We start from the raw sequence: 26,551 nt of genomic DNA, 5'->3' as shown, positions 1-26,551 counted from the left end.
TGACACCCAAGAATGCCAGGGCGGGAAGCAGCCACTCTGTGAGGAGCAGGACTGACAGCAGCCTCTGCTCCACTGAGCACATCTTGCCCAGGGTGCTCCACTGACTGCAGCTTCTTTCACATCTATTTGACCAATCTCACCTCCACCAAGGGAGGGATCAGCACATTAGCACACAGACATATCTCAAGTATGCAGCGCTGAATTCCCCCCGGAGCTTCAAAAGCAATCCATGTGACCTTTGCATGTTCCTGCCATAAAATACCAGGAACACCTCCAGCTCCAAAGATAGAAGCTGTGGTGGGCATATGTGAGCAGAATACACCATATGGATTAAGTCAAGGGAATACTTAGAAACTTCGACTCTGCCTTCAGCAAAATTGATTCCGACAACAATTTTAGCAATTTCTTGAGGATTTTCCATGTGTTTATGAAGTGCCCATCACTGCAAAAGGATCTTTCAGCCTTGGTCTTTGAAGTCTCTCTAGCTCCACTCTTACAATAGCTTTGGATTTAGCGGAGATCACAAAACACAGCATAAAATGTTAATGTAAAAATGAAGACTTATGGCATGGCTGCTGTCTAAAAGGACAGGCCTGTGCTGCCTGGAGTGGCATGGACATTAATCTGGCTCCAGGCTCCATTCAGTCTTCCTCAGATCCACTTTTTTTACAATCTCATATTGCAGCAGCAACAAATAAAACACTTAGGCATGCCTAAATACTGACTTCATCCTAGGACACAAAGGTTCTTTAAACAGCACATTTCCATCGAGTACAGCAACAGCTACTGAGGCATATTACTAGGGGGTTTAAAACTATTTAAAGCTGTTTTATGTTTAAGACTTTTGCTTTTCATGTGAAACCTTTGCTTTCTGGAGCAATTCCACTTAATTGGGAGAGGAGTCAGCAGGCAGAATGCAGAGAGCTGGAGCTATCTGGAGGTTTATCTGATCTTGGTGATAAAATTCCATCCCTGGGGTGACCTAAAAAGGACTGGAAAAGGCATGTGCTGTGTGCTATGTAGTCCCACGAAAGGCGAGCTGGATGATCTCAGAGGTGTTTTCCAGCTCTCCTCCCCACACATCCTCAGGAGCCAGTCAGAGATCTGGATCCTTCTTTGTCATTAAATATTTTGGGAATGACATATTGTACCCCTGCACAGCCCAGTGACAACAGTTCAGCCAAACACCCATGAAGAATTTAAACTTCTGCCTACCTCCTAAATTAACGCTGGGAGATAACTCCTGACTCCTCTGAATGGGAGGACAGGCTGCCATTCTCTAGTTAAGTCATGTTAATGATCTTGGAGATTAGCAAAGCAGGTTTGGAAATCTCAGGGAGTCATTAACAGTGTCATTAATGTCAAGGGCTTCCGGGAGAAAGAGCTATTTATGGACTGCCTTGGGCCAACCCTCTGCCTTGGGTGCTGAAGGGCACCCAAATCCCACCCTGGCTTTTCCCATCTGGGAAGCAGAGGGAGCAAAGTCCCTGCTCTGGCTCAGCCCAGGAGCTCAGCAGCAACAGATTTGCCACAACAATTTTCCTCTATGAGCACCCAAATCCCATCACTTCCAGGGGCAGGAAGATGCACCCCCTCAGAGAAGCCCAATGACCTCCAGCCTCCACAGCAGGCACAGCTCCCATGGGTGATGAACCACGATCCTGCAGCCAGGAGCACCAGCTCCCATCCTGCTTCCCACCTGCCAAACCCCCAGCTCCCCACAGCAGCAGGGATGGGGCATTATCAAAGCCACATCTTTTCCTTTCCAAGCCACTGGAAAAAATGCACCAGTCCTTGCACTGCTAGAGAAGTTGGGAGGACTGGGGGAGGGGGAAAGATACCAGAATCTATTGGGCTGAAGCTGAACCTGCAGTGGATTTCACATGCCAAACACTGATTTTCAAAGCTGCTCTCTCCCCAGCATATTTAAGGCTCAGCCAGGAATGACAGAGCTCCCTCAGTGACAGGAATGGGCAGGAGAAGCAGGAATGGGCAGTGATGCTCTCTGTACTACCACTGTTGGGATCACCTCAGTCCTTATCACCATCTAGAGCTGGTGAGCAGGAAGGCTCAAGGGCTTCCTCAGATTCTGTGGTTTCATCCACCCTGGACAAACATCTCCTGAGGGCACTCCTTGGAAAAGGTGACTGGCTGATAAATGATGAGATGGAGGGAAAAAGATGCAGCTTGCTCAGCATGGCTGAGGGTCAGCAGCAAAGCAGTGCCTGTGTCCTGACCTGGGATTGATTCCCTGGGATGCTGAGGCGCCAGCCACACCACACCTGCACAGAGCAGGGCTATGGCTGGGATGGAGCTCAGCCTAAAGCTCCCCTCCTAAACTCAACTCACTCCCAAGGCAGAGCTGCTGGAGAAGCTGCCCCTCTACCCCAGCACTCGTGGGGCTGGCACATGCCAGCCCAAAGGTGACATGGGGACAGCCAGCTCCTGTCTGGGCTGGGGCAGGACCTTCCAGTTATCTCAACCTTCCATCACCCCAGGAGCTCCACAGCTGGAAACTGCATTTGAAACCTAACACTCTGAAGAAATAATAAAGCAAAGCAAATGTAATCCAACTGAGCTGGAGGAGCCAAATCTCTGCCGTCTTCACTTCTAGAGACTTATGAAATACACACAAGAGGAAGTGGAAATAGAGACAACGCTTCTCTGGAGCCCAGAGAAGTTCTGATGGCCGTGCAGCTGTGGAGATGGTGAGGGAAATGCAGCAGGGGATACAGTGAAGGCACAGTGAGGTCAGGATGATGCCCAGTGTGGCTGAAGGTGGTTTCTTGATGCAGCAACAGCAGCTGTGCATGGTTAGGAAGGGTGGATCCTCTGCAAGTCCTGAGCAGGACTGAGGCACTTGGCTCTATCCAGCAGCACCCTCTGCTCTGCACAAGGACTTCACTGTAGCTGCCAGTGCCTCAAAACCTGTGTGTGCTAATGACAGAGCTGAGGCTGCTAATACAGGACCAGCTAATGAGGGCAGAACTGACTTGTGACTTCTCTGTGATGCTACAGGCTCCACAATGTTGAGATTATGGGAAATCCAATATACAGGATACCTATACCAGATAATCAGACAAACTCTGAAAGCAGCTTCTAAAACTTTCTCAAGGTCATGGTAACAAAATTTCATTGTAAATCAGGAGTACACCAGAAGGACAGATCTTCCAAAACCAGCATCAGTCAATGTCATGGCCAACTTCTGAGCTCACGTGTGCTCCATGCAAGCTCATTGAACTGCATCTTCCTGACCTCACCCTGAATCCTGCTGCAGCCCTCAACCAGCTGCCTGGGAGAGCCAGCACAATCCTCCTGCTCCTCAGGGCACTATCCCATCTCCTCAAGCACCTGATAAAATCCTTTTCCCCACTCCTGAAAGGCCTTTGCCACCAGGACTAACCCTCCATGTAGGCATGCTTGAGCCTTCACTGACCTCACAAGGTGAATGCTTTATTGAGGTTATTACTCTTACCTGCAGGGCAGCAGCCACACCACAGCAACCCTTCCCTAACAAGGACTGGAAAATCCCTCCACAGTCTGGCAGGACTACACACACCCAGGGGTCTGTGCCAACAAATCTGCCCAGCAGACCATGCTAAGCACTAGTGCCAGTGGTCAAATTCCAAGCTCAGGTACTTGGACTCAACCAAAATCCACTAAAGGATTTGAAGAATGTGCAGTGATATAACAGCAGTGACGCAGGCAATGTTATGCTGTGATTATCTGGAGATGCCTGGAACAGGAAACAATCAGAACCAGGGTTTCTGACATTTCTTCTTCAAGGCCTTTAGTTCCACATGCTTACTCAAAAATGCCCACTGTGGGACACCCAGGCCAGAAAGAAAACAAACCCAGCAATACTCACCCATCTCCTTGAGCTCCATGTTAACAAGTTCCAACCAGCAGGCATCGAGCTCGTCCAGGTCGTAGCGGCTCATTCCCTGCAGGTAAGTCCTTGTAGCTTCTGAAATCTCAGAGCCAGGCAGGCTGCTGGGTGAAACCTGTGAAAGTGAGCTCTCCAGCTGGGGGATGATCCTGGAAGAAAAGAAGGGGAGGTTGAGAAAATTCTGTTTCTTGCCATGGAGGGTGAGAGCACACTGGGCACCTGACTCCGTGAAGGAAAACAAAGCCACTGCACCTGAAGTCAGTCCAAGCACTGACAGATGGCCTCAGGAGAGCAACTACAGCAAGAGTGCTCCCATTCATCCACAGAAATTACTCTTTACATGAGAAAAATGAGGTGCAGTGGAGATGATGCGCCAAGTACTCACAGCAAGCCCCCCAGGCATTAACTGCTCCATGAACACCTCCAGTGTGCCATGCACTGCAGTGCCACAGCCACTGGGCAGCTCTTTAGCACTCCTGGCACTGGGGAACATCTCATGGTGGCCTCTGAGATTTGTTCTGAGTGCTCTCTAATCACAACCACAGGGATGGGGAGAGGAGCTGCCTCATCTGCTGCAAACTCCCTGCACAGAGAGCAAGCAGGCACTGGCTGTCAGCTCTTCTGCCTTTCCTTGGCAGCTCTGCAGCACTATGCATGAGACTTGCCATGCACATGTCAACAGTGTCACGCCTCATGACATGCAAGCAGAGGACAAGCTGGAAATGAGAAGCAGCCTGTGGTGCCAGCTGACAGATCTCAGAGAGGTTGGGAGCTGGAGCTTGCTGCAGGATTTGCACAGCTCACATTTCCTCCCTGAAATCCACCTCCTGGCACAGACAGCAAGCCAGAAAGATGCTGCAAAGAAACAGCAACCAAACATTACTCACTGCAGCACATCAGCCCCCTCCAAACAGCTTCTCCCCATGCAAAGCTGGGGGACCCAGCCCTGCTCTTGCACCAGTGCCAGCTGGGAAGGCTGCTGATCCCTGGAAGACTTTTATCTGCCTTCTGTCCTGCTAATGTCAGAGCATCGAGTGCCTTGTGCTCTGTGATGTGTCTGGGGCAGAGCCATGGTGTCCATCACAGAACCAGGTGAGCTGTGGTACCAGGTGCTCCAAGGTCTGTATGTGCCAAGGAGAGACACCTGAGCCCAGCTGTCCTTGGGAATGAGACCCCACTGCCTTGCCAAGGTTGGGAAGGAAATCTATGGCAGGGCAGGAAAATGAACCTGGAGGTCCTACAGAGCCAGACATGCAGTTTAATTGCTGTCCTCTGTGGTCACAAACACTGGAGGTACTTCAGAGCCACCAGCAGGAGAAGCAACAGTTTATGGCACAGAGAGGGAAACATCAAGAAATGGGTTCTTATTATCTCTTTTGCTTTACCTTCCCCACCAGTAAATTGAAAATAAACATGTGACCCAATGTCCTGAGTACAGCTCCAAATTTAAGGTAAAGAACCAAAAAGAGCCACATGGAAGGGCAGCTCTCAGTCCCCACATTTTAGAACAATCTCACTGTAATCAAGGATAGGATTTGGGGATTCACTGACTTCTCTAACACAGACATTACAGGTATGCTCCAGCCACAGCTTCAGGATTGGCATCTAAGGAGCTCCCAAACCCTTAAAAATCAGAGAATCACACAATAGATGGGTTCAGGGGGAACCTTGAAGATCATCCAGTTCCACCCCTCCCTGCCATGGCCAGGGACACCTTCCACGAGCCCAGGTTGCTCCAAGCCCCATCCAGCCTGGCCTAGGCCACTTCCAGGGATGGAGCAGTCAACAGCTCCTCTGGGCACCCTGTGCCAGGGCCTCCCCACCCTCACAAGGAAGAATTTCTTCCTATTATCTAATCTAAATCTGCCCACTGTCAGTTCAAAGCTATTCCCCTCTGTCTAATCACTACATACCCACCTAAAAACTCCCTGTCCAGCCTTTCTTGTAGCCCCTTTAGCCACTGGAAGATTCTATTAACAAAAAAGTAAAGCAGAAGCTGCTGGTGCAATGTGCATTGGTTCACATCAGACTGAACCTCTCCTTCCCATGAGCTCAAGTCTGGGTCATCCCTCACAGAGACAGAGCCTGGGTGTGGGAGCAGCCAGGCTGGGCACAGCCTTCTTACACGAGAGAAAAAAACCAGTCCTCCACCTGCAATGACAGCTTCTGTTGGGAAGAGCTGCCTGAGCAGCACGAGGTCAGGGCCATAAGCCCTCATTAAGCCAAGTTACACAAGCTGCTCACCCAAAAGCCCCTGCAACAGGTGATGCTCTGACACCGAGCCAGCCACGGATGCTCGGGATGGCAGGAGCAAAGAGCTGCTATTTTTACCCTGGCATAAACCTGCAAAGATTAATGCTCTGTGCACCTATCAAAGGAGTAGCCTGAACAGGTCACTCACTGCATTGAGAGCACTGAAATGCACTCAGTGTGATGAGGATGCTGACGTGGCTGGAGCTGTCGTTATCTCATCACAGGGGTTCCATGCTGTTGTCTCCTATCACAAAGGTTCCAAACCTTCTTGGTGTTTCTCGTGGGCATCTCCTCAGAGCACTGACTCTTTCTTCTTCACAAAGCAGCCAAATGACTCTAGTGCCCTTCTCACCCAGCCACCCCACTCTTTTATAGCACTCTTTTTCTCATTGGTTACAGCTGTGGCCTGTTAAAGTCAGGCCTGTTCCTAATCTTTGATAATTGGCCCCAGCTCCAACTCCTTTAGGGGTGAGATTATTTTCTACACTATCTTTATTTTCTTATATTCTATCCCCCTACATGGAGCAACCCCTTGGGGTTGTGCATACAGCACTGCCCACCAAGAGTGGTGTGTGGGACCAGCCCCTGCCTGAGCCTGGGCACATCCCCTCCCAGCTGGGCACACAGCTCCACCTCCTTTCTGCAGGAACCTCATGGAGAAGTTTTGCTGAACGTGATGCTCAGAGACAGGAGACAAGTGACTGTCCCTCGAGTCATGTACCCACCTCCCCAGTGCTCCCAATACCCCCAAACCTGGATTCATGTCAGACTCTCAGGTCCTGGATGTGCACAGTCCCTGGTGATGCAGAGATCACAGGAAGCTCAGGGGCTCACTGATGGTAGCAGCTCCACCAGTGCTCAATGTCCAGCTCTTTCTGACACTGTAATTAAATGCAGTTTGCTTTGGTTTAATGGGAACTGGCACTTGTAGAGGGACATTTTGCCTCTCACCATGTCACTGATGATGAAGATCAAGGTAATGAAGATACAAACATCTAACAAGCTGACCAGCACTCTGTTAATGGTTTGAAACATGCCAGTGCAGTGATGGCAGGTGCCTCTCCCCATCTGGGAGCACAGGGATCAGGGAGGGATGATCAGGTGCTGCAGCTCTCAGCAGACACTTTCCTACAAGGAATGAGCATTACTATGAACAGTATCTTCCTAAGAGGATCACTGAACTTTACTTTTGAAGTTTCCTGCCCATAACCCCATGCTGGTCTGGCAGCATGGGCTGGGATCTCCTGGAGTTAATTCAGGCTTGGGGATGCTGAGACATGTTCATGCCATTTTCTCACCATTTCAAATAGCAGCAAACAGAGAAGGTCAGAAATTAAGAAACTGAAATAGCTGCTAAATTATTTTTTATACAGTGAGAAACTTGTATAACCCTATGAAGACCTGCTGGAAGCCTGGTCCAGATCAACTCCCTGACTCATCTGAAGCACTCAGTCAAACACAAGGGTTTTATGGCTTGCAAACAATTCAGCAAACCCTAGGAGAGCCTGTGCCTGCTCCCATGAACACTGCTCCCACCCTGAGGGGAGCTGGAGGCTGCCAGATGCTGAGGCTCACATGGGGCATCCCAATGCCCTAGAGAAGCACAGCCTGCCACTGATTCCTGGATCTGCTTTGGTGGATAAAATCACATTCCTAGAAAGCAGCCTACTCCTTCCTGACACACCTGCAAAGGCCTTCCTGGTGCTGAGATGTGAAGATCAGTGACTGCAGTGACAGTGCCTTAGGCCAGGAGGAGCTTTGAAAGGAAGAGATCCTACAGTTTAAGACAAGAGAGCAATCCTTTGTAAAAGACCATGTCCTGCCTCACAGCAATACAGAAAACAGACCAACCTGGGCACCTTCCTCACCTCCAGTAGCTTCAAGAAACTGGAGCCCAAACAGTTGTAGGCTTTGTGCTGTCCAAGCACTGCAGTAGAGACAAAGCAATAAAAATGGAACAAGGCACAGAGGCTGCCCTTCACCAGTGTCTGTGCATCTCCTGCTGGGCTCCAAGAGCTGGGGATGTCATCAGGGCTCCCCTTTTGTGCAGCAACAGGTCTTAATCCACTGGGAAACCATGTTTCCAAACTGCTGCTTGGTGGACAAAGAAATACCCAGGCTGGGTGATGAGGAGTCTGCACAGGAGCCACCAACCCACCCAAATTCACCATCATGGCAAAGAATCACAGAGGCAAAGCCTCCACCAGGAGCCAGACCATTCACAGAAGCTCAGTTACACAGGAGGAGCATTTACTCCTTTATTTATCCAGAGACACAGCATTTTTTAAAAATCCTGTATCAATCAAAGGCTCGTTTAAACGAAGGGCTGAAAATCGGGATCAGCCTGAAAATCACAACAAACCTGAGGCCATTAGTCTGAAAGTGGGTCTCAAGGGCACTTGAGGAAAAGGAGTAAGTGGACCCCAACACTCTTGAGGATCACATCTATCCCTGGAGAAGATTACACAGTAATAAAATATACTCAGCAAATTCCCATGGTTAATCATCTCTGTAAACTGAATGCTTCACTTGGCTGAAGGGAAAAGGCTTTTTTTTCTATATGCTCCCTTTTAATATATCAGAAATAATTAATCCTGCATAGTGTTTCTCATCTAAAAATACTTAATTTTATTACAACGAAGACATTAGTCAGTAATCTTTTCTTTACCTCCACTCCAGTCTAAATTAGTCTTGTCCAATGTCCATAAATAAGTCAGCTTAAGAAAGTCAGTGAAAGACAGCTCTGCCAGCAGCCTTCAGTGCTGATACTGCTCCTACCACCAGCTCTGCTTATGGGGGAATTTTCCTGTGGCACAAAACAGTTTTAAAAGGGCAATTTAAAGGGATGATTTTCACTTTCTGTTTATTAAAAATAGTATCTAGCAGGCCATTTGGACTGGATGCCCCACTTTCTTATGAACTTAAGCTAACAGATTTTATACATGCTGTTGCCTCTCAACAGCAGAGCAGAATTTAAGCATTTAAGTTAGAAAAAGTGCCTGGGGGTATAAGAGTGAAGGATAGGGCTGGAGATAGTGGTGGATGGTCACAATAATGAGCCACAACCCACACACAAGGGTTTGTGATCCTCAGCATTCCCACACCCAGGTTTACTGACCATGTTACTCCTACTTCTTGTATTTTTATGGCTTCTAGTAAAGGCTATAAAACCATGAGCCAAAAACTATACTCCTAAAGCTGGGCTCAAAGACAAAAGGGAAGGCCAAGAAGATAATATATATTTAGGTTTTCAATTAACTGGCCTGAAGTACAGACCTGCAAGCAAGCTGGCCTGAGCAGCTGGATGAGCCCAAAAGTGGCTTTAGGCTCACCCAGGTCTTGGTGCTGACAGGTACCTGTGCACTTCACCCCTTCCCTCCTTGGCTGAAGATACTCCAGGTAACATCTGGAGCACCCTGGTCACCAGCACAGAGAGTTCAGAGCCCTGTGGGCACCCTGCTGGCACCCCTGGCATAAGGAACCTGACACCAGAGCCCAGAACCCTGCAGAGGGACCACAGGTACAGAGTTTGTCAACACATCCTCCTGTGGATGGAGAAGAGATGCTGGAGGCAGCTGGTCCTGGAGAGGGAGGGAGAGAGGTGACACAGTGCATCTAAACAGGGCACTGTCACCAAACCCTCTACTTAAAACAAACAAGAACCTGAGAAGAATGAGATGGCACTGCTGGGATCACTTTGTGCAGAAAATAAATGATTTGTAGTATTTCCTTATTGGCTGCTGGAGCCAAAACCCCCTCAAGATTTGGCAACAGCCTCTGAAAATCCATGTAAGTTCATCATGCAAACATACATCAACAGAGCAGCCATGGGAAGGGGAACCTCTGGTCTGGGAAGGGAAACCTGTGATGGCTGATGGATGAAGGGAAGCCTGGATGGCCCCATCTGCCACCCATTCTGCACCATTTGTAGGCTATCTTCATGGCAGGGGCTGCAACAAGCACATTCCTAGTGAAAAAGGCTGATGGAGGGAACTTAGCATCAGCCCCTCCTGTGTACATCCCTGCCTGCGGCACACAGCTCAGTGCCACGAGCAGTTTGTCCCCACTGCCCTGATGGGCACAGTGGGTGGCTGGGCTGGCACTGCCCTTTGCTATAACCCAAACCTTCCTTTAAGTGCCTGTCCCAAAAACCTACACAGGCAGTTACACACACAGTCCAGCCATGAAGCTCCATTTGCCTTTTGCTGCTGTACTGAGAGAACAAAGCAGCTGAACCTGGCCCCAGGAGCATCCAGGAACAGGAGCAGCCGTGCCCAAAATGCACCCCCTGACTGCACAGACATCAGTGCCTAATGCTCAGCTCTGGGAAGGTCCCTTTGTGCTGCCTGAGTGGCACTGAGGATGTTCAGGAAGGGGTTAATGCTGCTTGCAGCAGCGTCCTGCCCTCGGTGCCAGCAGCCAGTGAGTGCAGCTCCAGGTGACGTAATGCTGGGTGCCTGTGCAGCAATGCCTGGCTGCCTGTGCAGGCTGCACTCCCAGGCTCCTGCTGGATGCCTCAGGGACCCCGGGATGCCTCAGGGACCCCAGCATGTCCCAGGGACCCCAGCATGTCCCAGGGACCCTGCTGTCCCCTGCCAGGCAGGGACCAGCCCAGGACAGGGTGCCCCCCTTTGGCTGCCGCTGCTCTTTCCCAGCTGGATTCTGACACTCGTTGCTACCCAGTGAACATCAGAAATTTTCATTATTAAAGCATCCGGAGCCATGGGGAGCATCTGATCTCTGAGCAGCACAGCACAGCTCCGCAGGGCACAGCCAAATTCCTTTCGAGGACCATTCAAGGGCTCTCTCTTTGGGCTTGGAAATCCCCCTGTGACAATCCCATTCCCACTAAGGTGGCCCCTCCCAAGCTGCTGGCAGTTTAGGATTTACATAGGCAGGCTCTGGAAGTTTTACAGAAACGCAGCTGAAGCTCCCAATTACAATTAACAGGTGCAGTAAGAAAAATGCTAAGCTGTTCCCTCCCCATCTGAAATCTCCTTCTGTAACAGCCTGTAACCACAGTGGGTCCTTCCAGGCCCCTGGAATAACATAATCCTCTAAGGAGAAAGTGATTCACTCTTCTTTGATGTGATAAAAAGAGGAAAACAAGTGAACAGGAGGCACTAAACAGCCATCTTGTGAAACCCAGACAGCTTTTCCAATTCCATTTCTGAGCTGTTTATCACCACATAAAAAGCCTGATACCCAGCAGACTAGAGGAAGACCAGTGTTGATGTCCCTGTCTTTCTCACATTTATATTCCAGCCTAAATCTCACTGAGATTTAGCTCAACAAATGAATTATTTAAGTTGCAACTCTGATTCAGTGCCCAGAGAATCATTTTGATGTAGATGGGAGCGGGGACCTGGTACAGAAGAATTCAGGTGCAGGGCAGTGTCTGCTTTCCCAAGGCAGAGGAGAGCACCACAGCACAGCTGGGTTCATCTCCACAGCTTCTGAGAGAGGAAAACCAGGGCTGCAGGGACACAGCAATGGCTGGGCAGTGGTTTGCTGGTGGGCTGACTGAACAACAAAACACAGATGTTTTTCTGGCAGACCAGACAAAAGCAGTGTCTGGGCTGAAAGCAAAATGCACACATAATTTCTGATGCTGTGCAAAGATCTTCTCCATATTCCTTTCCCCTTTTCTCTCTGTGCCATTCAGCTCTAACAGTGGTGTTGAAGGCAGCAGGGGGACTGTTCCTCCCTGCTGCTGGGAGGTGACACAGCCTGTGCTGCTCTCCTGGCTCTGAAACCCAGCAAAACACAGCAGCCTCCAGTTCCAGGGCAGCTGCAGAGGATGCTCACACAGCACCTTCTCCCTGAGGCAAGCAGGGCAGAGCAACCCCAGCACCCACAGGTGCTCCTCTCCCCCTTGCCAAGAGCATCACTGACCCACCCATGGTCCTTCAGGGACCCATGTCACACAGCAACCTCCTCCCAACCCAGCCTGCAGGCTGCCAGTATCCTGCTCATTTCCATTTAAGCAATATATGTCTTGGAATTGCTACTAGAGAAGCCAGGGACACTTGAGTGTGTGTTTTCTGGATATAAAAAGACAAAAACAAAGTTGCTTCCTTATGTAACTTAAGCCAAGCTACTAACATTAAAGCATCTGGAATTAATTATCCCAGCCAGATAATGTTTCCATAATTACTTCAGTAATGCAAACAGCTCCACTTGCCTTTGTATCCACCTACTAATGGAGAGCCAGAAACAGAAGACATGAGCAATGGTGGTGGCTCTGCACCTGCCATGGTCTGAGCATGAGCCACAGCAGACCAAGAACTGGACAAATCCCCCTACACTGTGACTCACAGGGCTGAGTGTGGCAAAGCTCAAAACACAGACACAGGCACAAGATGACAACAACTCCCATCCACCAGCACCGTGTCTGCACATGGGTCTCCTTACAGAAACCCAGCCCAGTGAAAGCAAAGCTTTGAGGAATTTGAAAAGGCAGCACCCAGACTCTTTTAATGTGTTCTGGATCACTGAACTGACACTGAACCCTGAAGCACATGAGAACAGCTCTGACACTCCAGGCAGCTCACAGCCCACCCCAGAGAACAAGGAGGGATCCACCTGCCTCTTCCACCATCCCCTGCAGCTACACTTGTTTGGGTGCCCCTCATGAAACCCCAGAATGGTTTGAATTGGCAGAGACTTTTAAAGGTCCCCTAATCCAAGCCCCATGCCAAATGCAGGGACACCTTCAGCTAGATCAGATATTCCAGATCTTCTTCAAGTGCACTGAGATAAACCACCTACAGCTCTCCTCCACCTCCCCAAGGTCTGGCAACATAGTGAAGCTCACTTTCCAGCCACACCTCACCTAAATTCAACAGGACTACCACAGCAGCACCAAGAACTGAGCAGCTATTCCTGCTGCTGGGCTATCCCTCTCCTCCCATCACTCTGGAGAGCACTTAAAAGTAATAGTTGCTTGCATTGTTCAAAGGGGACCCAAGGTGCACTAAATCACTAAGAGGTGATTTCATTAGGGCTGTGGTTGCAAGCCCAGCAGTCAGAGCTGCTGGGGTTTGCCTGGCTACACAATAAATCCACGGTTCTGGATGGAGAGCAGAGGCAATGGAGTGAGATGTGGAGGCTCCCAAGGCTGTACCAAACCAGACTTGGTCCCAAGAGCTGTAAACCTTGTTACAGAGCAGCAGGAAATCCAGCTCACTCGTGCTATACATTTGCTGCTGAAGTACACTTGACTTTCTGTGTGCTTGATCCAGTATAAACCACAGGCATCCACTGGGAAGATTAGCAAACATTCAAAATAAAAGTCCAAGTGGCTCAGAATGAGGTAAGAACAGGCTGGATTAACACATTTCCCATAGCAAACTAATAAAGGTGAGGACTTGCTGAAAGCCCACACAAGAACTTGTCAAGCAGAGAGTAAACCAGAAATGATGACAAGTAACAGGCAGAGTAAATCACACTCACTCCTTTGCAAAGAACTCACAGGCACTGGGCACGAGCCAACAACCCTCTGCAGCGCCAGTGCCCCCTTCTGCAGCACCAGTGCCAACCTCTGCAGCACCAGTGCCCCTTCTGCAGCACCTGTGCCCCTTCTGCAGCACCAGTGCCCCCTGTGCAGCACCAGTGCCCCCTCTGCAGCACCAGTGCCAACCTCTGCAGCGCCAGGGCCCCCTGTGCAGCACCAGTGCCCTCCTCTGCAGCACCAGTGCCCCCTCTGCAGCGCCAGTGCCACCCTCTGCAGCGCCAGGGCCCCCTTCTGCAGCACCAGTGCCCCCTTCTGCAGCACCAGTGCCCCTTCTGCAGCACCTGTGCCCCCTGTGCAGCACCAGTGCCCTCCTCTGCAGCACCAGTGCCACCCTGTGCAGCACCAGTGCCCTCCTCTGCAGCACCAGTGCCACCCTGTGCAGCACCAGTGCCCCCTGTGCAGCACCTGTGCCCCTTCTGCAGCACCTGTGCCACCCTCTGCAGCACCAGTGCCCCCTCTGCAGCGCCAGGGCCCCATTCTGCATGGCCCAGACCCTCTGCTGTCCTGGTGTGATTCATCCCACCCTAAACCAGGTACCTGAAGCCCTGGCAGGACAGACCACCTTGTGCACAGACCATCCCTCCCCTCTGCCTACAGGGACAAGGGATGCCTGAGCAGATCTGACTGGAAACCTCCCTTTCCCAGTGGCAGAGCTGGAGACCAAACTCCCTGATGTTACATCACTGGGATTATTTTGCAGTCCTGGACCAGTGCCACTGGCCAGCCCATCCTCACCACAGCCAGCTGTCACTGTGGGGGTCCCCAGGAATGGGCAGGCAGGGAGCCTTCCTCTCCCCACACATAGCCCAGGGCTTGTGATCAAAACATTTAGGCCTAAGGCAATTGGGATTTTCATTTCTTTTGATCAGAGCACAGTCTCTGAGGGAAGTGTACATGTATTTCTGGAGCATACCAGAACCCAGGCATATTCAAGGGCAGGCAGCCACAGAACAGGGATAACCAACCCAAGAAATAGCCCTTTGTAAAATCGCCAGCATGCCATCTGCAAGCTCCAAACTCACACATTTTTCATGATGAGCTGGAGGGAAGGGGAAAAAAAAAAACAGGGGGAAAAAAAAGAAAAAAAAAAGGATTATGTTAAAAGAAAAAAAGCTGTGCTCCAAAAGCTCCTCAAACTGCTGCAGAATCCTGCCTGCCCCTTCTGCAGCAAAGCCCAAGGGAAGCAGCTGATGAGTCAACAGCCAGCCTGCGTCGCCGACCGAGGAGAGGAAGTCCAATCTGAGCACTGAGAACAAAGTGTGCTGGTTCATGGAGTACACACTGAGCAGGCAGCCTCGGGGAGCCCTCCCCAGGCTGGGACTGCAGGGATACAGCCTGGCTGCCAGCCAGCACTCCCAGGGGACACGGAGAGGTGACGTCCAGGCATAGCTGGGACATCTGCATCGTGCCACCCTGCTGCCAGGCCAGTCTGGCCACCTTTCCTCAGGCTACCATGCTCCACATTGCAGCACAGACCGCTCCTGGAGGGGCTTTCTCCCTTTGCTGGGTGTTCTGGATGCAGCACCCAGCCCTGAGAGTAGGAGCTGAGGTGTCTTCTCAGTGCCAGATGGGGGCAGGGATGTGTCCCAGTCCTACACCCACTGCTGGTGCACCAGTTCATTCCTCTCCCCGCCTCAGTACACTCATCTCCAGCACTGCTTCCCACAGACAGACCTGCTCCGTGTGCCTCCTCTGCCAGTGACACTGGCATCACAAAAGCACAGCCTGCCAGCAATACACACCCTTGGAAAGAGCTGCTGGAACTCCTGGACATGTGGGGGCACCTCCTGATGGGAGTCCAGTAACGAACAGCCCGGAGGAGATGAACCTGAGTGGGCAGTGCCACACCACCCAATCCAGCCAGCCCTGCACCAGCTGGATGTGTTCCCTGAGCACAGCAGGAGCTGCCTGACCTCTGTGTGGCCATCAGAGAAGGGCAGAGGGGACTGAGGGAGGACAGGACAGGGACAGGGCCGTGGTGCCGACACGGCAGACGGTTTGTGCCGGTGCCGCCATCGCCGGTGCTCGCCGGGGCTGTGCCTTCCTGTTAGCACAGCACTTTCTGTTTTCTGTTAAAACAGGGCCACAGCGACGATGCAAGTATAGATCTGCAATGCCAAGAATATCTGGGAAGGCTGCCAGCAAGAAGCAGCCTTCCTGCTCGTCCTCCCGCTGTGTGCAAATTCACAGGAAACAGAATCTACAGCACATACTAATGTGGCTTAATGCGAGATCCAAGAGCCACCTTGAGATCCTGCTTGCATCCCTGTCAGCCTGGGGAAGGAGCCACATGCCAAGAACATTAAATCATTAAATAAAGGAGGAAATAAAACCTGCACAGGTGCATAAAATCCCACGTAGGTGCCGCTGCTTTAGGAAGTGTTGAGCTTGCACTGTGCAAGCTCAACACGCATCGCCACCAGTAGGAAGGGACGAGCCCAGGTCCCTGGCACATCAACTCAAAAATGGCTCCATAGCCTCCTACGAGCACACATCAACCAGCAAAGTCCACGTCCTTTGGGGTTTATTATGGTGTGACTCTGGGAATACAAAACTCATCTGAGTTTATCCCATCTTCCCATTTACATCAGGAGAGGTACCCAAAGCCCTGATGCTCCCAAACTGCTGGTAACTCTTATTCTTACTTTACCCTGTTTAATCCTGAAGCTGAGATGAGCCAGCTTTGCCTCCAACACCCAACTGCATCCCACAGCAGACTGGGACCTTGCATCTGGATCTCCTCATGCTGGAAATCTCTGTGCCTCTGTTTACACAAGTGTAAAATAACTGCAGAGTTCACACAGGGGCTGTAAGGCTCAGCTCTGGTCCAGCAGAGATCCTTCCACTATGGTCTCTAGCAGAGGTGGAGCACAGTACCACGGGGATGCAGTGTCACCACCACACTGCAGGTGGGTGACCAGGAGACACAGGGCAGGGGATGCCAGCCTGCCTGCTGAAGGGAAAGCTGCCCTGACTGCTCGCTCCTCTGATAGCTCCCATCTGACTGGAAGTGGCTTTTATCTCCACACAGGAGCCCTTCAAGCTCTGGGCAATTCTCAGGCCAATAAAATTCTCAGGTTCAAATAAAACCCTTTTGAATAGCCGTGAGCCAGAAGTAATCGTGGAGAGGAAAGAGCTGATCTCCTGTGCTGCCTCTGATGACCCTGGCATCCAGGTGGCTGCCAGCAGCATCCTCCTGAGACAACAAGCCAAGATATGCTGCACCTCTTCCTCCCCTGCTTTCCTCACAACTGCACTGCAATTTGTGCTAACCTAGAAAGGACCCTGGAGTTTAAGGTGGCTCTTAGTGAAGGCAGTTTAAGACAGATGCTTTCTGAGGAAAGCATTCCTTAAAATACAGCTCTTGCCTTCTGCCTCTACCCCAGCTTTTGACATTTTACAGCTCCAGTAAAACAAAATGTTTTAAAAATCTCATTTTCAGCTTTGGAGGCAAAAAACCTAGAGCTGGTTTCCAAGCAGCCAGGAGGGAGATGAGAAGAGCAGCAGTGGCTGAGTGCATGGCACCTTTCGGACAGCGAGCTCAATCTCTGCTCCAGCTTCTCATGGCACCTTTGGGACAATGAGCTCCATCTCTGCTCCAGCTCATGGCACCTTTGGGACAATGAGCTCCATCTCTGCTCCAGCTCATGGCACCTTTGGGACAATGAGCTCCATCTCTGCTCCAGCTCATGGCACCTTTGGGACAATGAGCTCCATCTCTGCTCCAACTCACAGCACCTTTGGGACAATGAGCTCCATCTCTGCTCCAACTCATGGCACCTTTGGGACACAGCTCCATCTCTGCTCCAATTCACAGCATCTTTCAGACAACAAGCTCCATCTCTGCTCCATCTCTGCTCCGATTCACAGCACCTTTCAGACACCAAGCTCCATCTCTGGAGCAGGAAGTAGCTCCCATCCCACAGCACAATCTGCTGGCTGCCCATGGCTCAGCCCAGAAACCAAGTCCTGAGCAGCAGCACCATGGGCTGCCTATTATTTTGCAGGCAGTGCTTGTCTGCTCACCAGCTCTCAGGGCTCTCCTGTCTTCTTTCCAGCCTGCTCACCTCCCCCAGGAGTTCCACATGGAAGTGGCTGTCAGAAGTGACAACATCAGGACTGGATTAGCACAGGCATCCCCCCCTAAGGGCAGGATGCTCTGTTACACCTCTGAGATGGGGAAAGCAGAGCGCTGTCAGCAAGGAAGAGCAGCGGCCGCTGGGCTCCACATTTCCAGTCCAGAAAAAACATCAATGCTGGGACTTTTTTCAGCAGATTAAAGGAATTTGGATTGTCCACAGCTAACACAGACAGGATGTTCGGTTTAGACAAAATTTTTTGAGTAGGGAAAAAGGAAAATTTGGAAGCAAAGGAGGAAAGCGATGCCGAGGCCATGGGGCAGCAGCCACAGGGTGGGGGGCAAAAGCAGCAGCTCAGGCCGGACCAGCAAGGTGGCTGCTCCTGGGAGGGAGACTGGGGTGAATTAGAGCAATTAAACAGGGGAGGTAAATGGAGTTGTAAGGCCTTTTAAGGCTGCTCTCTTAAGGCAGATGAAATAGAGTCATCTCTTGTGAAAAAACATTTGACATTTCTCCAAAACAGGGCAAGATGCAAGAAGGAGTTGTCTAACCCTGGAGATAGCAAAATTACTGCAGTCTGCACTGTCCCTGGCAGTCCAACACTGCCCTTTCCACCTCCCATTCTCACATCAGTGGCCCAAGTGGGAAAAGCTTGAGGGCAGGGATGCTTTGGGAGGGAGAGCTGCTCAGCAGAACACACCATCTCTGCTGTGCCTTCTGGCGTGCATTCTGTCCTGATTAAAAAAAAATCTGGCAGTGTCACTGCCTGTCCCCCTGGGAGTGCATCATGGCTACAAACCAGGTGCAACCATTAACACTGCTGTAAAATGAGCTCTTCATTTCCCTCCCATCACATTGGGGAAGGCAAAATATCCCAAACAGGCATCTATCCGAGGACAAAGCCCTCCAGGCCGTGCTTGCTGTCCAGCCAGCAGAGAGAGATGGTTCAGGCAATTGAGACACAGTGCAAGACAGAGCAAGAGCAGAAGAAAGAAGAGGAAGCTGAAGCTGTGGGCAAGCAGCACAATCTCCAAGCAGACCAGGAGCAGTCTGGGATGAGCAGGGTGTGACACAAACTAGAGGGGATGCAGAAATCCACCTGGGATGAGCTGGGAGTGATGGAGTCAGCAATTAGTATCTGAGAGGTCATAGAGAGTGGGACAGATTTCAGAATTACAGACTTACAAAGGACTTTAAAGGGGTCATCTAGTTCCAATACCCTGCCATGAGCAGGGACACTTTCCACTAGACCAGGCTGCTCAAAGCCCTGTCTAGCCTGGACATTCTTCCAGAGATGCAGCCACAGCTTCTCTGGGCAACCTGTGCCAGCACCTTACCACCCTCACAGGGAAGAATTTCTTTCTAATATCTGTTGCTTTAAAAATAAAACAAACGCTTTGTAGAGCAAGACTTGAACTAAAAACAGTGTTGAGGTACTGAAGAAAGAGCTGGAACTATTTCAGGAGGCAATTCATCAAGGATTATGGAAAAGTGCCAATTAGAATAATCAAACAAGTAAAATAATCCCAAGAATTAGGAAATTCTTCAGAGGATAACGCTGGAAGAGAAACTGACACTGGAAGGGAAACTTCCCACTCAAGGTGAGTGGGCAGCACCAGGATGTCCCCTCCAGAAACCACAGGGGGACACCACCACCACCATCATGGTGCTGGGGGTGCCAGAGCAGCACAGAGTGGGATGGGGACCTGGGAGGGAATGACCTGTTCCAGGTGTCACTCTAGGAATATCCACTCATGAAAACATGCAGCAGAGCTGCTCCAGCACCCCCAAATCCAAGGGCTTGGAGACAAGAGAGGTGCATTTCCAGCCTGTCCTGCACCCCAGGAGCCCCTGGCTGAGGGGTCTGGGATGCCAAATGCCACTGCTGGGAAGCAGCACTCCCAGCTCTACATGGGCACTGCCAGCCCAGGCAGTGCCAAGCTATCACTTTTCAGCTGGAAATAGCCCCGGCACGAGCCCTCAGCTGGGAAGCAGAGCACTGGCGAGGCCAGACTGCGGTTAGCTATCAAAGACAACTAAAAAAAGATATTTCACACACAGGCTTTTTTTCTCTCCCTTCTCCTTTTTTTTTGGGTGGTTTTTTTTTTTTTTCCCAAGGATTAAATCAACTCAACAGCCCCCTTTACAACTTCCCTTTTGATGTGTTCAGACTCATTAAAGTTTCATTTCTTTCTCTGTTTTCCCCGGGGGAGGAAGGGGAGCGTACACAAAAGTTTATTTCAGAAGCGGGGTCGGCAGCTGCAGCAGCAGCAGCTGCTGTTGCTGTGGGACAAGCAGAGCCTCCACCAGCCTTTGCTCTGTGCCCAAATCCCTTGGCAAAACACATCCCCCAGCAGCCACCCCGCTCCCGTGAGCAGCCCCAGCATCACCCTGGCACGATGCTGCACCAGTGTTTCTGCAGGATGCACACACGGTGTCACACGTCACAAAGGGAACACACCAGAGATGCAAAGCTCCTCTAAACCCATTGGGGAGTTTTGGGTCTGATCCTGCAACTTTTCAGATCCAGCCCTGCAAGTTCTGGGGTCCCTTCCCAGCCTTTTCCATTCCCCCCACTGGCAGCACCAACCTTTCCCCCACAGCTTTGGCCACTGGCCTGGGATAATCCCCCACACACGTCAAAGGGAGTAGCAGCTCCCCCATGTTTCCTTCTCGCCTGAGCAGCTGTTTGAGTGTCTATTTTAAACCTCAGTTCCCTATTTTAAAATAGCTAATGAGCCCCCGATCTCTGCTGACAGACGTCGTCTCTACAAGGTCTTGGGAGATGCTTCTGTGTTTGCTGGGCTCCTTTTCCCAAGCCCTGAATCTCAGCATGCCCAGCACGTCTCCAATCTGCACAAACATGGTAAAGAGGGAAGTTTTTAATTTAAGGGCCAACTCCTGCTCCCCTGCCGTGAAATACCAGCGGTACAACCACGTGCTCCTCGACAGAGAAGCATCAAGCAGCCAGGCACAGGCTGGCATTCTGCATGGTTGTCTGTTGTTATTTTTTTATTGTTCCTTCAATTTTATCAGGTCTTTTTTAAAATTTCCTGACCAAGAGCAAACAAGGAGCTATCCCAGCTGGCCACTGCCCAAAAAAAGCCACGCACAAGAGAGGGACTTCTCAGGATGTGGTGAGAGCATCCCTGTGCAAGCCCAGGATCCTGAGCATCACCTCTATGTGCTCTCCCAGATGGTGTGCACCCCACCAAGGCGGAGGGAACCCCACAGAGAGGACAGGTCCCCAGCCAGGACCAGGTTCCCCATGGACAGAACCAGATGGAGGAGACCCTGCTCACTCACCTGACCACAGGCTCAGGGATGGCCTCGGCACTTGCTGGCACCTGGACACCCTTCTCCCACTCCTGCCTCCAGGGATCAGCCAGCACGTAGTACTCGTCAGGACTCAGCTGGAAGGAGTCAGGGATCTTCATGGCTGTTATCAGATCCGTCCTGAAAACCTGCATGGGAACAAACCATCCTGAGTGCAGAGTCCAGGGAGGGTGTCCAGGGAAAATGCCCCCAAGGCACAGCACAGGGGGTGTCTGCATCACCAACTTCAGGGTGTCAAATTAAGCCCCTGCAGGGCAAGTTCTGGGCAGGAGAACATGGCAACAGGCAGGGACTCCCCTCCAGCCAGGCAGTGCCAAGTGCCCAAGCCCTGCAGCTGCAACCCCTTCAAGGTCTCCCATACTGGGCAGACAGGAAATCCAGCCACAGGGTGTGAACTTGGACAAGATACAGACCAAAAATTAGTTTCAAACTGAAGAAACAGGCTGCTTTGTCTTAGGGGATTGATGGTTTCAACACAACCACACAAATCTACTCCAAATGCCAAGGATGTACAGCAACTGGGCTTCTCCACATTTGGCCTTCACAGGCCACAAGAACATGTTGTCCTTGTCTTGAATGAAGATGTGGGGAAGACACAGCCACTTTTTCCCAAGCACCTTCATATCCTCCTCATGTCACTTCACCATCCTGAGCACCGTTGTGTCCCCTTCAGGTCACTTCACTGCCCCAAGCACCCTCATGCCTCCATCACATCACCTCATTGTCCTGAACAGAGACAGACAAAAGCTTCAGACAGAAATTATCCAGCTAAAATGTGATCTAGGTGCTGCTTACATATCCACACAGATTTTTCCTGACTCAATAAACCCCTTGTGAGATCAACACTGGCCCCCTTCTGTAGGAAAATCTTCCAGTCCTTCAGTCAGTGAATGGGTTCATTCTCCATCTCACTCGTGGCCCTGCAGCATCTTCTCCCAATACACAAGGATGAAAAACTCATTCTAAAAATATCCCTCACGGTAAGTAAGGTTTTCCTTCCAGAGGGCTGCCTGACAGCAATGACTCGAGCAATCCTGCCTCTTGCAGCACAAAAATAAATTGTAAATGAAAATGGATGATTTCTCCTCTCTACCATCTGCTATTAGCTGGAATAATAACTGCCAGTGCCAGCAATCCTGCCTGGACACCATCTCACTCCGTCCCTGCTACTTCTGCATTCCTTCCACAAGGCTGGGATGGATCAGGTGTTTTCTTTGGATATTGTTTAATCTCTTCACAGTCTGTTCTCCAAATGAGAATTGCTTTGTCAGAATCACAAGAAATAATACAGGATAGTTTTACATTTTTTGACACAAAGATAACACACTTTGGAGAGTATTTGGGAACCCAAATCGACTGAAATGCAGGAAACTAGACATTAAGTAAGACCACTGAGACCAGTATTTAGGTCAGTTTGTTTAATCCTCAGAGCCTCAGCTGCTAACCCAATTAGAGTTAATACAATATATAAACAACCTTTGCTATGTTGGGACCTCTGAATTTCATTGGTACTCTCCTCCTGATGCAGCTGTTTGGAGACATTTTTAACTATGTCCATAGAAACCTGATTTGAGTTGGTCAGACACAGTCTTGGCACACCCTTCCACAAACATAATTAACAGCCTATACATTACAGTCAGCTCAGTTTGGGAAAGGTCAGGAACCTTTAAGCCTCTATGTGTTACAAACCCATGGTTACAAACACCACAGTAACCTTTTAACACACTGCCAGTGTGGGAAATTAAAAAAAAATATTAAGACAGGCATTAATTAAACATGAGAAGGGATATGTGAGATATCATAGTCCCTTCACCAGTGTGGGTCTGTGTACCCAAACAAGTGCAGGAATCCCACTGTAGAGTGTTTTCTAAAACAAAAGGTAGAAACACACCCTGTTCTTGACAGCCCTGACAGGTCCCAGCCTGGGTCAACAGCATCTCCTTAACCCAGGTTCAGTGCCCAGCTTCAATGAGGACAACACAAACCTGAGGGATCCCTCAAGCCTCAGAGCTCTTGGCTTGGGTGGGTGAGATGCTCCCCTGTGCCTGAACCACACGGGGCTGAGGCCACCATGGGGTCAGAGCCACGTCCCTGCTCTGGCCACCAGCACCACATAATCCCTGAAGCACAGAATCATTAAATTAAAGCTGGAAAAGCCCTACAAGATCATCAAGTCCAACTGTCAACCCAGCAGTGCCAAGCTCAGCACTAAACCATGTCTCCAAGAGCCACATCCACTTCTTTTGAATTCCCTCTAGAGATGGTGATTCCACCACTGCCCTGGGCAGCCTGTGGCAGTGCTTAACCACCCTTTCAGTGAAAAACTTTTTCCTAAGATTCAATCTAACCTTACCCTGGCAATAGCACAATACTGTTATAGGAAATACTGTTTTGAAGACACATCCCTAGGGATTTGTGGGCAAAGGCAAGCAGGAATGGTTCCAAAGGTGCAGGGCACCCAAAAGCTCTTCTGAACGACCTGGACTGGATCCTGCTGACATGTGAGTACCCTCCTCCCTCAATGCCAGCTCAGTTGCCTCCTGAGGACACCTCCTTTGATGCTCTGGGGTGCAGGAGCGTTGCATCCTTTCATGCAGGCAAATACAGCCAATTCTGGCAGGAGGCTGCTTGGGGCAGTGCTGGCAGTGCAGGGCAGGATGGCAGCATGCTCCTGCTTCCACCTCAGTGCCCAGACCTGGCAGCCAGCTCAGAGCAGTGGAGAACACTGCAGGGGGACTGGGAGTGGGACTGCCCTTTGCAGGACAACCAACCATTGGGAGGGTCCGGCCATCTCACTACCCTGCCCTGAGGCCCCTGGGCACCCACAGCAGCTGTGGCCTTCCCAGACCCTTACCCCAAGCAAAAATCACCATTTTCTTTTGCTAGGTCAGCACCAGCAGTGAGGAGACAAGCCCTGTCCCTTTGGGTAACACCAGGGCTGGTCACCCATGGAACAGTGTCAAAATCCTGGCCCATCACTCTCCTCCTCTTGATGAAGAGGGAGATGGAGGAGTCTGCACAGCCATGGGACCAGCCCTCAGTATAATTCCTCCCTCTGCCTGGTGCAGATCCCAATCCTGTGGTTTCCTGCATTAAGTCTTCCCCAAATTCATCCCTTCTGGCCTTTCAGCTCGCATCAGAATAGAAGCTTAGTTTTAATTTTAAGCCAAATAAGCACGATTGTATCTATTTCCCTGAAGATAAGGCACATTGCAGGCTAGATTTGCAATCTCACTACTTCATTTATTTAGTCCTTCTTGGAAAACAGATAAGCTCACCCATCCGACGGCAGCACGCGCGCCCGCACTTTATCATAGCGACGCCTCTGTCTTTTCATGAAGAACTGGATATGCTCAAATTATTAACTATCAAAGCAGAACACTTTAGAAATGATAGAACAGCACAGAAACTGTAAAGGAAAGCAGATCAGTTGTCTGGAAATCTCCCAACAGCTAATACGCTCAAATTGTAATCTAAATGTCTTTTTGTTTTGAATTGTCTGGGATTAGGGTTGGGAAAAGACTCAATTATTCTACTCAAACTCTTCTGAATTATTTATGAAAACCAAATAAAGGATAAATTGGGCACTGATGAACCGAGGACCTGGCGATGAAGAGAAAGTTGGGTACCAGAAAACAAGCAATTTTCCCTCAATAGGAGTGTTTACTGTTTCTCCCCGGCCGTGGGAGCTGACAGATTGTCTGCTGCCCTGCACCCGCTCCCCTCTCCACCACCACAGCCCTGGCCAGGCTCTGTCCTCCCCTTTCAGCCCTGAATGGGATCTCAGTTATTGCCTATCGATCTGCCAGCAATGGGAAAGGCCAAACCAAGATGTTCCTTTATTACCTCTGCTTGCTCAGGAACCTCATGGAGGTTTAGTGATGCTCAGGATGCATCACACCAGTGCCCAGGGCCAGCCTCTCCCTTTGTTACTGTCAGCTTTAAAGAAAGGGAAAAAGAACATGAAATTTCAAAATCCCCAGATATTTCTTCCTCATATTTCCAAAAGAAATGGACGTAGAGTCCACACCAGGTCGGTGTGGTTGTGCAGCCTCAGACTCCAGGCAAAGAAAGGAACGTGGGGAAAACCTTAATCTCTCTTGTATCCCACTGGCCAGGCAAGCCTGGACTACCCCTAGGACCTCCCCATCCTTGCTGCCCACCAGTTTGTGGTGATGGACTGACACACCAGTAGAGCCAGTCCTGGCAGTCCAGTAACATGAGAAGTCACTGGGACACCACAGCCATGGTGCTCCCCAACAAAACATCAGCACTTTTGTAATTTCTGTAATTTGCTATATTGAAGCAAAAGTTGTGCTGCTTTTACGACTCAAAAAAAAACTCAAATAAACCCTGAGCTCATTAAATGTGACATCCTCTGATGTTCCCATTCCAATGTGCCACTTGGATCCAGCCTGGCACTGGAAGGATGCTCCTGCAGGTATGGCAGAAACCTGCAAGGCAGGGGTTGGATTTGGCTCCTCCTTGAGCCCCTGGCACCTTTTACATCAGCTGCTCCATCTTGGTGAGGATCTGCTGCTTTGCCCACTGGACACAGCCCTGCAGCCTCTCCCTGTGACATCTGTGAGGCATCTCTGGGAGCTCTCCATGGACCATCCTCAATTTGTCCAACAGTTGGACAACCTCAGAGAAAAACACGTACCCCTGGGAGATGCCAAGGCACACAGTGCTTCACCACAACAGGAAGGATGATGGACATGCCATGAGGCATCAGAAATGCTGCACCCCTTCCCTCCCTTAGCTAAGGACTCCCAGGCTGTGCTGCTTTCCAGCATTCTCCTCCTTCTCTGCCTCTGCCCCATCACCACCCAGCCCCTGTGAGAGCCTCTCCACCACCTTTCCACGCAACTCTCACATCAATTTCTAAGCTCTGTGATTCACTCACAAACCCCTCTTAATGAAGTGCCCAGCAATCTCCCTGCCATTCAGTTCCCACTCCATGTGCTCTGTCAAGGACTTGGCTTTCCCAGCAACTGCACTGTGGGTCTGAGGCTGCCAAATCTCCCCTTTGCCCAAACAGACCCAAAACCACCAAACTCTGATCCCGCAGTAACGACTTCCCTCTTGTACAAAACCAGCTCCTGGGTGAGAGCCAACGAGCCGGATCTGTTTTGGGCTTTCCATCGAAATGAGAAGAAACACTCGTCTAGCACTGGCTTCAATTAGCTCGAAAGCAGCAGCCAGCCCGGGACTGCTGTGCTGGATCCGGCACAGCCCCGGCACGGCCCTGGCATCCCTGGCATGGCCCCAGCAACCCCAGCATGGCCCTGGCACCCCCAGCACGGCCCTGGAATCCTCAGCACGGCCCTGGAATCCTCAGCACGGCCCCAGCATCCCCGGCACGGCCCTGGCATCCTCAGCATGGCCCCGGCATCCCCAGCACGGCCCCGGCATCCCCGGCACGGCCCTGGCATCCTCAGCACGGCCCTGGCATCCCCAGCACGGCCCCGGCATCCC

General features: G+C 50.7%; 1 protein-coding gene across 1 annotated transcript in view; it reads right to left on the bottom strand.

The window, feature by feature from the left end:
* JADE2 (jade family PHD finger 2) overlaps positions 1–26,551 on the bottom strand; it is a 71,600-nt gene that overhangs the window by 32,795 nt on the left and 12,254 nt on the right. The window contains 2 exon segments of the mRNA XM_036391449.1: positions 3,869–4,038; positions 21,044–21,201. Coding sequence (XP_036247342.1) covers positions 3,869–4,038; positions 21,044–21,201 — 328 coding nt within the window.

Source organism: Molothrus ater, chromosome 15 (assembly GCF_012460135.2).
Source record: "Molothrus ater isolate BHLD 08-10-18 breed brown headed cowbird chromosome 15, BPBGC_Mater_1.1, whole genome shotgun sequence".
Taxonomy (NCBI): domain Eukaryota; kingdom Metazoa; phylum Chordata; class Aves; order Passeriformes; family Icteridae; genus Molothrus; species Molothrus ater.
Note: the sequence above shows the minus strand (reverse complement) of the source record. Positions and strands in the feature narration are given on the sequence as shown.